This window comes from Hypanus sabinus, chromosome 3 (genome assembly GCF_030144855.1).
Source record: "Hypanus sabinus isolate sHypSab1 chromosome 3, sHypSab1.hap1, whole genome shotgun sequence".
Lineage (NCBI taxonomy): Eukaryota > Metazoa > Chordata > Chondrichthyes > Myliobatiformes > Dasyatidae > Hypanus > Hypanus sabinus.
In genome coordinates, this window is record NC_082708.1 from 16922247 (window position 1) to 16939200 (window position 16954).

Genomic DNA, 16954 nt, shown 5'->3' on the forward strand with positions numbered 1-16954 from the left:
TCAAAGATCATAGCTACTGCTCCAGCAATCTCTTTTCTCACTTCCCACAGCAACCTGGGGTATATCACATCTGGCCCTGGGGACTTATCAATCTTAATGTTTTTAAGAAGATCCAACTCTTCTTCTTCTTTAATCTCCGTATTGTCCAGCACACAGGCCTGTTCTATTTCGACCTCACCCTGATCAAGGTCCCTTTCGCTTGTGAATACTGAAGCAAAGAATTCATTTAGGACCTCCCCAAACTCCTCCGCCTCCAGGCTCATGTTGCCCTCTTTATCCCTTAGCGGCCCCAGCTTCACTCTTGTCATCCTTCTGTTCTTCACATACACATAGAATGCCTTGGGGTTCTCCTTAATCCTACATGCCAAGGCCTTCTCATGGCCCCTTTGATCTCTCGTAAGTCCTTCCTTAAGCTCCTTCCTGGCTACCCTACATTTCTCATGAGCCCCTCCTGCTTCCTGCTTCTTATATCTAACATATGCTTCCTTCTTCCTCTTGATGAGTTTCCTCACGTGTTTCCTCAGCCACGGTTCCCTTTTCCTACCATTTTTCCTTTTCTCAGTGGGACAAACCTATCCTGAACCCAGCACAAGTGGTCCCTAAACTTACTCCACATTACTTCTGAGCTTTCACCCTTGAACATCTGTTTCCAATTTGCTCTCGCTAGTTCCTGCCTCATCCCTTCATAGTTAGCCCTTCCCCAGTTAAGCACTTCCCCATTTTGTCTGTTTTTATCCTTTTCCATAGCTATGCTGAAGCTAAGGGAGTTGTGGTCACTCTCACCAAAATGCTCCCTTACCAAGAGGTCTGTCACCTGAACAGGTTCATTACCCAGAACTAGATCCAGTATAGCTTCTCCTCTCGTCAGCCGGTCCACATACTGTGTCAGGAATCCTTCTTGAACACACTTGACAAATTCAGCCCCATCTACCCTCCTTGCAGTCAGAAGGTGCCAGTCAATGTAAGGGAAGTTGAAATCACCCATAACTACAACCCTGTGTTTCCTGCACCATTCTAAAATCTGCCTGCTTATCTGCTCCTGGGTGTCCCGAGGGCTATTTGGGGGCCTATAGACTACTCCCAGCACAGTGATTGATCGCTTCCTATTTCTGACTTCCACCCACACCGACTCCGTGGACACTCCCTCTGCAACGTCCTCCCTTTCTATAGCCGTGATACTACCCCTGACCAGTAATGCTACTACCCCCCCCCCCCCCACTTTTCTACCTCCCATCCTATTCCTTTTAAAATACCTAAACGCTGGTACCTTCATCATCCGATCCTGCCCTTCCTCCAGCCAAGTTTCAGTAATGGCCACAACATCATAGTTCCACGTACTGATCCATGCTTTTCGTTTGTCCCCTTTATTCCTAATACTCCTAGCACTGAAATAGACACATTTCAACCCCTCTAACTGGCTACATTTATGTTTGTCCCCTGCCTGTCCTTCCTCACCAACTCAGAACACATAGCATCATGCCCTTGTCCTTCTACCCTAATCTGTGCACTCACATTCTGATTCCCACCCCCCTGCCAAACCCTCCCCAACAGCTCTAGCAACATCTCTGGAGTGGAATAAAGAGCCGATGTTTCGGTATGGACCGCTTCATCTATCTGGCTTCAGGGTAGTTAGACAGTCCCTCGAAAAGACTTCATAATGGAATAGCAAGTCATAAACAGAAGAGATTCTGCAGATGCTAGAAATCTAGAGCAAAACGCACAAAATGCTGGAGGAACTCAGCAGGTCAGGCAGCATCTATGAAAAGGAATAAACACTCAGCATTTTGGATGGAGCCCCTTCATCAGGGCTGATATAGCAGACAGACAGACAGACATAATTTATTGATCCTGAGGGAAATTGTTTTTTGTTACAGTTGCACCAACCAAGAATAGTGTAGAAATATAGCAATATAAAACCATAAATAATTAAATAATAATAAGTAAATTATGCCAAGTGGAAATAAGTCCAGGACCAGGGTGTCTGAGCCTATTGGCTCAGGGTGTCTGACACTCCGAGGGACGAGTTGTAAAGTTTGATGGCCACAGGCAGGAATGACTTCCTATGACGCTCAGCGTTGCATCTCGGTGGAATAAGTCTCTGGCTGAATGTACTCCTGTGCCTAACCAGTACATTATGGAGTGGATGGGAGTCATTGTCCAAGATGGCATGCAACTTGACAGCATCCTCTTTTCAAACACCACCGTCAGAGAGTCTAGTTCCACCCCCACAACATCACTGGCGTTACGAATGATTTTGTAGTGCAAGGGCAACAAATTGTGCATAGATAATGATTAAGTGATCTGGTTATATTTTTATATGTCCAATTTTTATAGGTCATAAAAAGCATCCTACCCCATTGTATCACAGCTGTACATAAGGCTGCGAGAAATTGCAGATCAACATGTACAAACAAGCCAGAGGAACTCAGCAGGTCAGGCAGAATCCGTTGACTGCTCGTTTCAACTGATGCTGCCCAACCTGCTGAGTTCTTCCAGCTTGTTTGTACGTATTGATTTGACCCCAGCATCTGCAGAGTACTTTGTGCGAAATTGTAGAGCTGTGAACCCAGCTCAGCCCATCACACAAACCAACTTCTCCTCCATAGACTCCATCTACACTTTCCACTGCCTTTGGTAAGCAGCCAGCATAATCTAGGAACTCCCACCCCCCCCCCCGTTATTCTCTCTTTCCTCCCCCCCCCCCCGTCATGCTGAAGGTATAAAACCACACAAGTGAGGCTGCACACCCACACCCAGAGGCAGAACCAAATTTATTGAGATACAGCAGAAATAGACCCTTCCAGCTTCAGCTGTGAGAGTTCTGAACACCCAGTACACATTATTTATGACTGTGCCAGTAGCATTATACTGTTGAATGTCAGATATGTACTTCATGTCAACTTGTACATCTACAGAGTATTTTTTACTATCTGTCAAGATTATTGTGTTAATGTTATTATATGTGCTGTAAGTGTTATATATACTGTTTTGCACCTTGATCCCAGAGGAGCATTGTTTCATTTAGCTGTATACTTGTGTACGGATGAATGACAATAAACCTGCACTATTTCTCTGCTTAATATGAATTTCAAGGCGTTACTACAACTGAAAGGAGGTCTCTTGGCAATAACTTACAGATCTGCTCACAGACCTTCAATTCAGTCTATTTAAACAAAACGAATACTTGCGCCATCTACCCACAGCTTTGCATTTCAAGATTCAAGGATGAAAGATCGACTTTATTCACCATATAACTGTACATTTACAGGCATTAGTATCTTGCTGCTGTGTGTTGGTCAGAGCGTGACATGCAGCAGGAAGCAACAATGTCCAACAATTATAAAGAATAAAAGAATTATATAAACGCTCAGCATATTCATTGTCATAGATGCTGCCTGACCTGCTGAGTTACTCCAGCATTTTGTGTGTGTTGCTCAAGATTTACAACACCTGCAGAGCCTTCAGTGTTTGTGCATTAAGTATCCTAGGTTGGGCTTTATCTTAGATAACAGTCATTGGGCAATGGTTAGAATAATTTTGTCTCCTGACGTTTTGTTGTATTAAAGGGTGAATATCAGGAAGGGAGTGCAATGGACATCTGATACTCTGCAGTTCATTTACCATAATGATCCGTGGTAAATTTGTACCTTCTCTATGAGGGAACACATACCAGTCCTCATCGAGACAACAGAAGTGGAAAGGCTGAGCAAGTTGAAGTATCTGGGTGTCAGCATCTCTGAAGTAGGCCCAACATATTGATGCAGTTACAAAGCAAGCACAATTTCTGGCCCCTCGAGCCTTCCGCCCAGCAATTCCCCAATTTAAACAACACACACGAAATGCTGGAGGAACTCAGCAGGCCAGGCAGCATCAATGGATAAAAGTACAGTCGACGTTTTGGGCCGAATCCCCTCGGCAGGACTGAAGGAGTAGATTTGAAAGTTGGGGGAGGGGAGGCAGGAGCTCCATGTGACAGGTGAAACTTGGAGGGGGAGGGATGAAGCAAAGAGCTAAGAAGTTGATTGGTGATAGAGACAGAAGGCCATGGAAGAAAGAAGAAAGGGGTGGGGGCTGGGACGAAGAGCACCAGGGGCAAGGAAACAACATGAGAGAGGGACAAGGGGATAGGAATTGGTGATGGGGATGGGGGTTGGAGTCGTTGCTGGATTGAGAAATCGATGTTCATGCTATCGGTTTGGAGGCCACCCATCCTGATGGCGAGGAAGTCCACCCTTCCTCCAAATGACCAGGAGCTGTGTCTCACCGTGTCCGGTGTGAGAAGAACCCCGTGCAGGGTCAACCCACAGAAAGCTGCTGGACCAGACAATATTCCTGGCAGAGTGCTCAGAAGATGTGCAGACCAGCTAGCAGATGTTCTCACTGGCATCTTCAACATCTCCCTGAGCAGCGCCGCCGATCCAGCATGCTTCAAGGCCGCCACCATCATCCCCATGCCGAAGAACTCTTCAGTGTCCTGCCTCAATGACTACCGGTCCCGTTGCACTCACATCCATCATCATCAAGTGTTTCCAGAGGCTCATCATGGGGCACATCAAGACCCTGCTGCCCCCCTCACTGGACCCCCTGCAGTTTGCGTACCATCCCAACCGTTCAACGGACGACACCATTGCCATCACCCTCCACCTGGCCCTAACCCACCTGGACAAAAAAGACACATACGTTCGAATGCTGTTCATAGACTTCAGTTCAGCATTCAACACAATCATTCCTCAGAAACTGATTGGAAAGCTGAGCCTACTGTCCTGAACACCTTCCTCTGCAACTGGATCCTAGACTTCCTGACTGGGAGACCTCAGTCAGTCCAGATCAGAGGCAGCATCTCCAACACCATCACACTGAGCACGGGGCCCCCCAGGGCTGTGTGCTCAGTCCACTGCTGTTCACTCTGCTGACCCACGACTGTGCTGCAACACACAGCACGAATCACATCAAAGTTCGTCAGCAAGAACGATGAGTCAGTTTACAGAGAGGAGGTGCAGTGGCTAACGGACTGGTGCAGAGCCAACAACCAGCCTCTGAGTGTGAACAAAACAAAAGAGATAGTTGTTGACTTCAGGAGGGCACGGAGTGACCACTCCCCGCTGAACATCAACGGCTCCTCAGTAGAGATCGTTAAGAGCACTAAATTTCTTGGTGTTCATCTGGCGGCGAATCTCACCTGGTCCCTCAACACCAGCTCCATAGCAAAGAAAGCCCAGCTTCGTCTCTACTTTCTGTGAAGACTGAGGAAAGTCCATCTCCCACCCCTCATCCTCATCACATTCCACAGGGGTTGTATTGAGAGCATCCTGAGCAGCTGCATCACTGCCTGGTTCAGAAATTGCACCATCTCGGATCGCAAGACCCTGCAGCAGATAGTGAGGTCAGCTGCGAAGATCATCGGGGTCTCTCATCCTGCCATCACAGACATTTACATTACACACTGCATACGCAAAGCAAACAGCATTATGAAGGACTCCATGCACCCCTCATACAAACTCTTCTCTCTCCTGCCGTCTGGGAAAAGGCTCCGAAGCATTCAGGCTCTCACGACCAGATTGTGTAACAGTTTCTTCCCCCAAGCTATCAGACTCCTCAATACCCAGAGCCTGGACTGACACCAACTTACTGCACTATTGTCTTGTTTATTATTTATTGTAATGCCTGCACTGTTTTGTGCATTTTATGCAGTCCTGGGAAGGTCTGTAGTCTAGTGTAGTTTTTTTCTGTGTTGTTTTTACATAGTTCAGTGTAGTTTTTGTGTTGTTTCATGTAGCACCATGGTCCTGAAAAACGTTGTCTCATTTTTACTGTGTACTTTGCCAACAGTTATGGTCGAAATGACAATAAAAAGTGACTTGACTTGATGAGTATCGATTTCTCAAACTTCCAGTAATGCCTCCTCTACCCACCCTCTACCTTCACCAATTCCCATCCCCATGCCTCTCTCTCATGTTATCTTCCTGCCCATTCATCACCTCCCCCTGGTGCTCCTCCCCCCCCCCCCTTTTCTTTCTTCCATGGCCTTCTGTCTCTTTCATCAACCAACTTCCTAGCTCTTTGCTTTATCTCTCCCCTATCACCTGATATTTCTCTCTCCCTTCCCCCCACCTTTCAAATCTACCCCTCTGCTTTTTTTCTCCAGTCCTGCCGAAGGGTTTCAGCCCGAAACGTCGACTGTACTCCTTTCCTAGATGCTGCCTGGCCTGTTGAGTTCTTCCAGCATTTTGTGTGTGCTGCTTGGATTTCCAACATCTCCAGATTTTCTCTTGTTTGTGATCCCGAATTTAATCCTAGCCTAATCATGGGACAATTACCCCACCAACTAGTACATCTTTGGACTGTGGGAGGAAACCAGAGCACCTGGAGGAAACCCACTCGGTCACAGGGAGAATATACAAACTCTTCACTGGAATTGAACTCGAGTTGCTAGTTCAGTAAAGCATTGTGCGAACCACTACGCTGAGAGTGATGCCTCAAAAAGGCAGTATCCACCATTAAGGAACACCACCACCTAGGCTCTCTTCTCATTGCTACCATCAGGAGGGAGATACAGGAGCCTGAAGGCACACACTCCACAATTCAGGAGCAGCTTCTTCCTCTCTGCCATCAGATTTCTGAATGGACAATGAACCCATGAACACTACCTCACTACTTTCTTTTCTCTTTTTGCACTACTTATTTATTTTAACTACTTTAATATATGCATATATACTTCCTACTGTAATTTACAGTTTTTATTATGTATTGCGATATACTGCTGCTGCAAAGCATCAAATTTCACGACGTAGATCAATGATATTAAACCTGATTTCGATATGCGTGTTGCTGTTGATCAATTTAACACATTAGACTTTGCTCTGGTGGTTTAGGGGTAAAGAGTCTCACGTGCTAGATCGTAAGGAATGCGTATTGGGAAGCTTCATTCTTCTGCTTGAGACCTTTATGGGACATTGCTTCTGGGTGGCCTTCCTTGCATGGATCTGCTCGTGGTACTTCAGCTTGCTCACGCATCCAAAGACAAGCAGGGTTGGTTCATTGGTTAATTAGCCACTATAAATTGCCCTAGCATATAATTGAGTTGCAGAATGTGATGGGAAGTGATGGGAGCACAAAGGTGAGAATACAAAATGGGTTTGTGTAGGACTTGAAACGAGAAAATTTGTAGATGCTGGAAATCCAAAGCAACACATACAAAATGTTTGAGGAACTCAGTACCTATGGAAAAGAGTAAACAGTCGATGTTTTGGGCCAAGATCCTTCATCAGGACTGAATACATGGTATATTGTGAGCAGTTTTGGGCCCCTTATCTAAGAAAGGATGTGCAAGCATTGGAGAGGGTCCAGAGGAGGTTTACAAGAATGATTCTGGGAATGCAAAGGTTATGGTTGGGGAACATTTAATACTTCCTGGCATGTACTTTGCGAAGTTTAGAAGAATGATGGGAGACCTTATTGAAACCTACTGAATATTGAAAGGTCTAGATGGAGTGGACATGGAGAGAATATTTCCTCAGTAGGTGTGACACCATTATTCTTTGACTCCAATCAGAAGGGTAATAAATAAGGGAATGGATCAAGGAGGAGGTACTGGAGCCAGTATATGCACAGTCAATGTTTCAGGAACATCTTCTTCCCCTCCACCTTCAGGTTTCTTAATGGAAAATGAATGTCCTTAGTAGTTTATGCACTACTTTTTAAATTTATTTTTTAACACAAATTTATTATTGTAATTTATAGTTTTATTGTTATGTATTGCAATGTTGGGTGGCAGGATGGAGGTGCATCTCTACCAAAGGAGGTGTAAGGCACACCTTCCCTCCACTGGCCTGCAGGTCACCCGGGCAAGATGTAGTACCTGCTTAGCCCCCTTGATCAGGGTCACGTGAAGCCTTGGGAGCAGGTGGTGGATGGTCATATGAGCTTATATCATAAGTCCTGGTTATGCAATCACCGACGCCAGGCAGACAATCTATCAAGAGTATTGATGATGGCTGGGGTCACCCATCTTGTAAAAACACTTCCCAGGAGCAGGCAATGGCAAACCACTTCTGTAGAAAAACTTGCCAAGAACTATCATGGCCACGAGACTCTGATTGTTTATGTCATATGACACGGCACATAATGATGATTGCATAAGACTCATGCGATGTACTGCTGCTGCAAAGCAGCATATTTCATGACACATATCAGTGATATTAAACCTGATTCTGATTCTGAATTTGACAGGAAAATGGCCCGAATCTGTGCCGTCACAAATAGGAGAATGCAATATAAGAAATCTCATCCATTCAGAGAAAAATTCAAAGAGCTGTAAGGTAATATTGCAGCTCTATAAAACCCCAGTTAGACCAGACTTGGAGTTTTGTGTTCAGTTCTGGTCACTTCTTTAAGAGAAAGATGTGGGAACTTTGGAGAGGATGCAGGGGAGATTTACCTAGATGCTGCCTGGACTACAGGGTGTGTCTCATGAGTCTTATGTACCTTGAACAAGCTGGGGCTTTTCTCTTTGGAGCAAAAGAGGATGAGAGGCGACTTCATTGAGGTGAACAAGATTATAAGAGGTGTAGATCAAGTGGATAGCCAGGGACATTTTTCCCTAATGCGAGGGGGCATAATTTTTGGGTGATTGGAGGAAGGATGAATGTCAAAGGTACTTTTTTTTGCAGAGAGAGTGGTGGGTGCATGGAACACGTTGTGGAGGGTGGTAGTCCAGGCAGGTATGTTAAGGACATTTAGGAATCTCTTAGATAGGCACGTGGATGGTGGAAAAATGGGGGTCTATGTGGGAGGGAAAGGTTAGATTGATCTTGGAGTAGGTAAAAGGTTGGCAAAACACTGAGCTGAAGGGCTGTAAGTTCTATATTCTATAAAAAGAAATTTGAACATGACTTGATCTCTGGGATGCAAGTGTGCAAAGGAGGAATCATTCTTTATTTTAAATGGATTATATTTTGTCAGAGAGTGGTATTCTGAGCAAATATAACCACTGTAACCTACCAAGTAACTTTAAGAGCATGTGTATAGTTAAATCATTTCTCCCAGCATCTCAAGGTGGCTCCCTTAAAAAGAATTATTTTCATAAACACAAGAAATTCTGAAGATGCTGGAAATGTTTATAACCACACACAGCGTTCTGGGAGCAGCTCAGCAAATCGAGCAGCGTCTATGGAGGGGAATAAACTGTCAGGATTTCAGGCCGAGAGCCTTCATCAGGACTGAAGGCGAAGGGGGATGAAGCCGGAATAAGAAGGTTGAGGAAGGGGAAGGAGTACAAGCTGGCAGGCGATGGGATGAGAGCAGGTGAGGGGCAAGGCGGGTGGGTGGAGGAGGGGGGTATGAAGCAAGAGGCTGGAAAGGGATAGATGGAAGAGATAAAGGACTGAAGAAGAAAAAAAAACAATTATTTTGTTGTATACTGATGGTTATTTTCTTGGGAAAAAGCAATTGTCATTTGCAATAATGGATCAAGTCAGCAGCTACAACATATTGACCATATAATTGGATTTCAGTGAAGCTGACTGAGGGATAAATGCTCTCCAGGACTCTAGGGATAACCCCTCTGTTATTTTATTCAAGTGATGCCGTGACTCTTTATTGTGCGTCAGGCAAACAATGTCTGGTAATATGCAACCGCAGAAAACTTAATTATTGTTTTAAACATTTTCTCAATTACCCTTTCAGAAACAAACTGTTACCTACAAATATAATTATTTTGTCCCTGTCAATATCCATTTAGATTTTTTTTTCTCTTTCTCTGACTCATTCCCTGCAGACGTATATTGAAAGTCTATCACTGCGACCTTTATTTGACTACGAACTGAAGGAATAAAATGGATTTCTAATTGGGTAGAAGTGAATTGTTTTTAAGCATCTGAAGCCTGATCTTTCAGTACCTTGCCAAGGCTGAAATGCATTAGTGTCTGAATCCATGATATTGCAAGAATAAACACATCTCAGAAGTTGTTTTTGGGCTGTAAAGGAGGGATGGTTCAGGATTGTGAATGGCACCGCGTACATTTAAGTCCTTATTTTATCAATGAAAGAAAATGAGAAAATAAGAACAAGAATGGGACACTCGAACCTGAGGCCTACCCTGCCATTCAATATATTTATGGCTAATTTGCTGGAGGCCTCATCTCTTCCTCTCTGCCAGATTGGTAATTCAAAGTTCAAAGTAAATTTATTATCAAAGTGTCATACACTCAGCTTTTAGGAAACCATGTACTTAATAAAGTAGCCACTGAGTGTATGTTCTTGGTCTTCTGCTGTTGTAGCTCATCCACTTCAAGGTTCAACATATCTTGCATTCAGAGATGCTCTTCTGCACATCACTGTTGTAATGTGATTTGAGATCCTGTCGCCTTCCTGTCAGTTTGAACCAGTCTGGCCATACCCATCTACCCTCTCTCATTAACAAGGCTGCTTCACCCACAGAACTGCCCCTTGCTGGCCATCTTTTGTTTTTCACACCATTCTTTGTAAACTCTAGATGCGCGAAAATCCCAGTAGATCTGCAGTTTCTGAGACACTCAAACCACCCGATCTGACACCAACAATAGTTCCACAAAGTCATGTAGGTTGCATTTCTTCCCCATTCTGATGTTTGGTCTGAACAACAGCTGAATCTCTTGATCATTTCTGTGTGCTTTTATGAATTGAGTTGCTGCTACATGATTGGCTGATTAGATATTTGCTTTAACAAGCAGGTGTACAGCATGTTCACATTCATTTAAGTTTGATTACTGATATTTGCATATGAGACTGTTCTGCTAATTGTTGATTGCTCATGACTATTTGCACTATTATCTTGTAAACTGTTGGTTGCCATTGTGTTGTCTGTTCTGGTATTGTCCTGTGTTTTGCGCTTGGCACCAAACCACAATATCAATTCTGGTATGGTATGTTTCACACACTGGCAATAAAGTGATTCTGATCCAGACAGATCATTCTTTATATCAGTATGTTGAGGTGGTACAAAATATTTTTTAAAACAGAATGCAGAATATGATGTAACAGTAACAGATAAGATGCAGTCCAGGCAGATGAGTGGGTGCCTACAAAGACTGACTGTACATTCTCAAAGCAAAAGCCGTAGATCAATTAGGAGGTACATCGTCTCCTGAAGGCTATATCTGTGGCATTCAAGACCAGCAACCCAGGACTGCACCAGAAAACCAGGTGTGATTTGCGGAGGGCTATTTCAAGGGCAGAGGTTCAATTTCGAATCAGGTTGGAGGCGATATCAGATGCACGGCAACTCTGGCAGAGTCTGCAAGACATAACTTCCTACAAAACAAAACCCAGACAGACAGACATACTTTATTGATCCCGAAGGAAATTCAGTTTTGTTACAGCTGCACCAACCAAAAATAGTGAAGAAATAGCCAATAGCATGAATGGCAGCGATGCTTCACTACCAGGTGAACTCAACGCCTCCTATGCACACTTTGAAAGGGAGAACACAACTACAGCTGTGAAGATCCCTGCTGCACCTGATGACTCTGTGATCTCTGTCTCAGAGGCCAATGTTAGACTGTCTTTAAAGAGAGTGAATCCTCGCAAGGCAGAAGGTCCCGATGGAGTACCTGGTATGGCTCTGAAAACCTGTGCCAACCAACTAGCGGGAGTATTCAAGGACATTTTCAACCTCTCACTGCTACGGGCAGAAGTTCCCACTTGCTTCAAAAAGGCAACAATTATACCAGTGCCAAAGAAGAATAACGTGAGCTGCCTTAACAACTATCGCCCGGTAGCACTCACATCTACAGTGTTGAAATGCTTTGACAGGTTGGTTATGACTAGACTGAACCCCTGCCTCAGCAAGGACCTGGACCCATTGCAATTTGCCTATCACCACAATAGGTCAATGGCAGAATCAATCTCCATAGCTCTTCACACAGCTTTAGACCACCTAGACAACATAAGCACCTATGTCAGGATGCTGTTCATCGACTACAGCTCAGCATTTAATACCATCATTCCCACAATCCTAATTGACAAGTTGCAGAACCTGGGCCTCTCTACCTCCCTCTGTAATTGGATCCTTGACTTCCTGACCAGAAGACCACAGTCTGTGTGGCTTGGTGATACCATATCTTCTTCGCTGATGATCAACACTGGCGCACCTCAGGGGGGTGTGCTTGGCCCTCTGCTCTACTCTCTGTATACACATGACTGGGCGGCTAGGCATAGGTCAAATACTATCTACAAATTTGCTGATGATACAACCATTGTTGGTAGAATCTCAGGTGGTGACGAGAGGGCGTACAGGAGTGAGATATGCCAACTAGTGGAGTGGTGCCGCAGCAGCAACCTGGCACTCACCGTCATAAAGACAAAAGAGCTGATTGTGAACTTAAGGAAGGGTAAGATGAAGGAAAACATACCAATTCTCATAGAGGGACCAGAAGTGGAGAGAGCGAGCAGCTTCAAGTTCCTGGGTGTCAAGATCTCTGAGGGTCTAACCTGGTCCCAACACATTGATGTAGTCATAATGAAGGGAAGACAGTGGCTATACTTTATTAGGAGTTTGAAGCAATTTGGCATGTCAACAAATACACTTAAAAACTTCTATAGTTGTACCATGGAGAGCATTCTGACAGGCTGCATCACTGTCTGGTATGGAGGGGCTTCTGCACAGGAATGAAAGAAGCTGCAGAAGGTTGTAAACCTAGTCGGCTCCATCTTGGGCACTAGCCTACAAAGTACCCAGGACATCTTTAGGGAATGGTGTCTCAGAAAGGCAGCGTCCATTATTAAGGATCTCAACACACAGGGCATGCCCTTTTCTCACTGTTACCATCAGGTAGGAGATACAGAAGCCTGAAGGCACACACTCAGTGATTCAGGAACAGCTTCTTCCCCTCTGCCATCCGATTCCTGAATGGACTTTGAAGCTTTGGACACTACATCACTTTTTTAATATACAGTATTTCTGTCTTTGCACATTTTTTAAAAATCTATTCAATATACATAATTGATTTACTTGTTTATTTATTATTACGCTTTATTTTATTTATTTATTTTTCACTCTCTGCTAAATTATGTATTGCATTGAACAGCTGCTGTTAAGTTAACAAATTTCACGTCACATGCCAGTGATAATAAACCTGATTCTGATTCTGACAATAATATATAAGGGGCAGGATATGGGAGATTGAGAGATCCAAAGAACATCTTTATTATATAAGAGGTCCGATCCATAATCCAGATAGAAGCTGTCCATGAGCCTGAAAGCACATGTTCTCAGTTTTATATCTTGGGCTCATTGGGAAACTGAACTGTACTGTTAGACAGAGACTGCCCGACAATGCACATTTGTGTCCTGGAAATAGACTTCTGCTTCTCCTGGGCCTGAATGAAGCCATGAGTAAGTTTAAAATTCAAACTCATTCAGTCTTCCATAGGCCTTAGTTTGTTTTAATGGTGGAATTCACAGCTTAATGGAACATGGATAAGAAAATAAGATGTCTGCCCCTTTGAGCCTGCTCTGCCATTCAATAAGATCATAGCCGATCTGGTTGTGAACTCAGCTCCACTGTTACATAATGCCAACTGTAAAACCTGGATTTTGACAAACCCAAAGTTCAAAGATCAAAGTAAATTTATTATCAAAGTAGACATATGACGCAATATACACTCCAGAGATTCATTTTCTTCCAGGATTCACAGGAAATGCAAGAAGCAAAATAGAATCAATGAAAAACCACTCCCAAAAGGATGGACAACAACCAATGTACAAAAGACAACAAACTGTGCAAATACAAAACAAAATAATAATAATGATAAATTAAAAGGCATTAAATATCAAGAAAATGAGTGCCAAGTCCTCAAAAGAGAGTCCATAGGTTGTGGGAACATTTCAGCGATGGGGTAAATAAAACTGAGTGAAGTTATGGGGTGTTAACTGTTTCTGAACCCAGTGGTTGTGTCTTGAGGCTCCTATACCTTCTTTCTGATGGCAGCAGTGAGAAGAGAGCATGGCCTGGATAGTGGGAAACACTGAAGATGGATTTGGCTTTCCTGTGACATCGCTTCCTGTAGATGTGCTCAGTGGCGGGGAAGGCTTTACCTGTGATGGACTGTGCCATATCCACTACTTGTAGGCTTTTCCATTCAAGGGCATTGGTGTTTCCATACCAGATTGTGACACAACCAATCAATATTCTCTCCACCACACATCTGCAGTGGTTTGTCAAAGTTTTAGATGACATGCAAATTCTTTTCAAACTTCTGAGAAAGTAGTGGCGCTGCTAAACTTTCTTCATAAGGCTTTTTTTTTCTCAGGAGTCTTTCCTGACAAAAAAAATCACTAATGCAATGACATGAGTTGGAATGTGCAGGGAAGAGCTTGACAACCGATTTAGCCACTTGTCTACATAATGCCACCAACTTCCTTTCAGTTCTGTTGTGCTAATTCATCAATGCTAACTTGGAAAAATATTATCAAAGTTCAAAGTTTAAGGTAAATTTATGATCAAAATATGAATATGTCACAATATACCACCTTGAGATCCTTCTACCCCAGCACCTTAATCAACGGTAAGGATATCCTGTACCATTTCAGTGACTGATTGTAGTCTTTCCCAAGCACTAATTTGTATCAGATTTCATCATTTTATAAGGCCACTTTCTCTTGACCACTTGCTGTACTGATTTCATTAGGAATCTTGTGTATTGAGAAGTATCAGAATGAATCTCGTAATACCTATATGGGCTTCGAGATAGGATGTGCTTTATGGAGAAATTTAATTGAATGTTGTGTTCTAATATCATTATAATTCTATACCAATTAATGCCCACCATCCATATCCTAAGACACTTATTGCACTAATGATGCTATATAAATGCAAATTAATGTTGTTAAGTACTCAGATATTAATATTCGGACTCTAAGTTGAAATGCCAAGACACTTCATAGAACTGGAAACAAAAGGGTAAGACGTCAAAATAAGAAGCTGGGGGTTGGGGGAAGGAGTACAAGCTGGCAGGTGATAGGTGTAACCAAGGTGGGGGGGAGGGGAGATGAAGTAAGAAGCTGGGAGTTGATAGGTGGAAAAAGTAAAGGACTGAAGAAGACGGGATGTGATAGAAGAGGACAGCGAACTACTGAGAAGAGGAAATAGGAGGATGTGTGCTATTTGACCATACGTCTATTTCCATTTGCCAGAAGTATGAGCCTTAAACAGTTCAAGCCCTAAATAAATGGAATCACCAGAAAGGTGTAAAGACGAAGCAAGAAACTGAGGTGGAATAGTCATAGATTAATAGAGCATGGAAGCAGGCCTTTCAGCCCAACTCATCCATGCTAAATATGGTGCCCACCAAGCTAGGTCCATTTGCCCACATTTGGCCCATATTACCACCTATCCATGTACTAAACCCTTCCTGTCCATCTGCTAACCTCTTCCTGTCCATCTGCTAAACCCTTCCTGTCCAGCTGCTGAACCCTTCCTGTCCATCTGCTAAACCTTTCCTGTCCAGCTGCTGAACCCTTCCTGTCCATCTGCTAAACCATTCCTGTCCATCTGCTAAACCGTTCCTGTCCGGCTGCTGAACCCTTCCTGTCCAGCTGCTGAACCCTTCCTGTCCATCTGCTGAACCCTTCCTGTCCATCTGCTAAACCCTTCCTGTCCACCTGCTAAGTCCTTCCTGTCCATGTACTGGAAAAAGAATGAAGAAAGGAAGAAGGTGAATTAAAGGCAGGTCAAGCCCAGAATGTGATGCACTAGGAAAAATATTGTTAATATCAGCCAGGATGATATATGTTGGAGCAGACTCAATGGGCCAAGTAGCCTAATTCAGCTCCTATGTCTTATGGACTGTTTAAGATAAAGAGGAAAATAGTCAGGAAAGTAAGAAAAAAATACGTGAATTTTAAAATTCTGCAACTGTTTGTTACTTCATGCAATTTCAATTCTTCTTCACTAGGCTGAACAGGAAAATGCTGTAAATCACAGTGTTTAAGACCCTAATGCCATTAATCACCAACCCTAACTTTCTCTGGGGAATTAATCAACGTGTGGTATCATGAAACCTACAGGCAGATAAGTAAAGAATTCTAGTTTCTTTTTAAGGTTAAAAGCTCAGCAAAGAGCAGTCTGGCTTGAGGCAATTTACAATTCCTGGGCATCTTTTCCTTTATAAAATCTACACAGTCGTACTAATATGGGGCTAAAAAGCTTCACCTCTATTTTGTTCGCAGGCCACTAAATCCACTTTCACGGTTTTCGTTCCTCTTTCCTCCTGCAGACTCCGAGCCAGGGGGCCTCCACTGTGATATACGCGGCAGTCTCACCCAGCTTAGAAGGCTCTGGAGGTTTCTATCTCACCAATGGCCAGAAGGTGAAATCAGCAGACATTTCGTACAACGAAGATCTCCAGAGAGAACTTTGGAACCGGAGCTGCAAGCTGGTTGGGATTCTGGAGGCGTGCGATCAGGCCTCTTGAAAAACAGAGCCCTCTGTACCTCAGAGACCCTGTGTTTTCCTTCTTGAAGAGCAGGTGTCAAGATAACAAATCAAGTATAGGAATATCCCTGCTTAATTTTTTAATAATCATGAATAATTAATAAAATTCCTCACAAGGTTAACACTCACTAAGTATCCAAAACCACAGAGTTCAGTTATTTACATCTGTCCAAAGCAATGACATACTCTAGTTAACATATTATCTCACCAAATGTACTGAGGTTTGGACAATGGAAAAGCAACACAAATGTGAATTTTGTCACTGCTATGTTCTGGTACTTAGTTATCATACATGGAAGTTGCTCATGGTTATAGAATTCCTTACTAAGCTTTCTCCTGCTCCAGAATCCACTACTTCTAATGAGCTGATCTTCTCATAAATAACTGCTTGAAGTGATCCATTGAGCCTTTGCAACCTTTTCCATATTAAACCTCAGTCATTACCGATGGTCAAAATAATTTTTTTCCCTGCAACAGGAGAG

General features: G+C 43.5%; 1 protein-coding gene across 2 annotated transcripts in view; it reads left to right on the plus strand.

Annotated features, from left to right (window-relative positions):
- The window catches only part of dhrsx (dehydrogenase/reductase (SDR family) X-linked), a 327562-nt gene extending 310962 nt beyond the window's left edge, over positions 1-16600 (plus strand). Inside the window, exon 7 of one of the 2 annotated variants that reach the window (XM_059963779.1) lies at positions 16255-16600. In XM_059963779.1, coding sequence (XP_059819762.1) covers positions 16255-16452 — 198 coding nt within the window. In that variant the 3' untranslated portion in view covers positions 16453-16600. Of the gene's footprint in view, positions 1-15933; positions 16225-16254 lie in introns of those variants that run through there. The other variant, XM_059963780.1, reaches the window with a different exon arrangement.
- Positions 16601-16954: the final 354 nt, after the last annotated feature.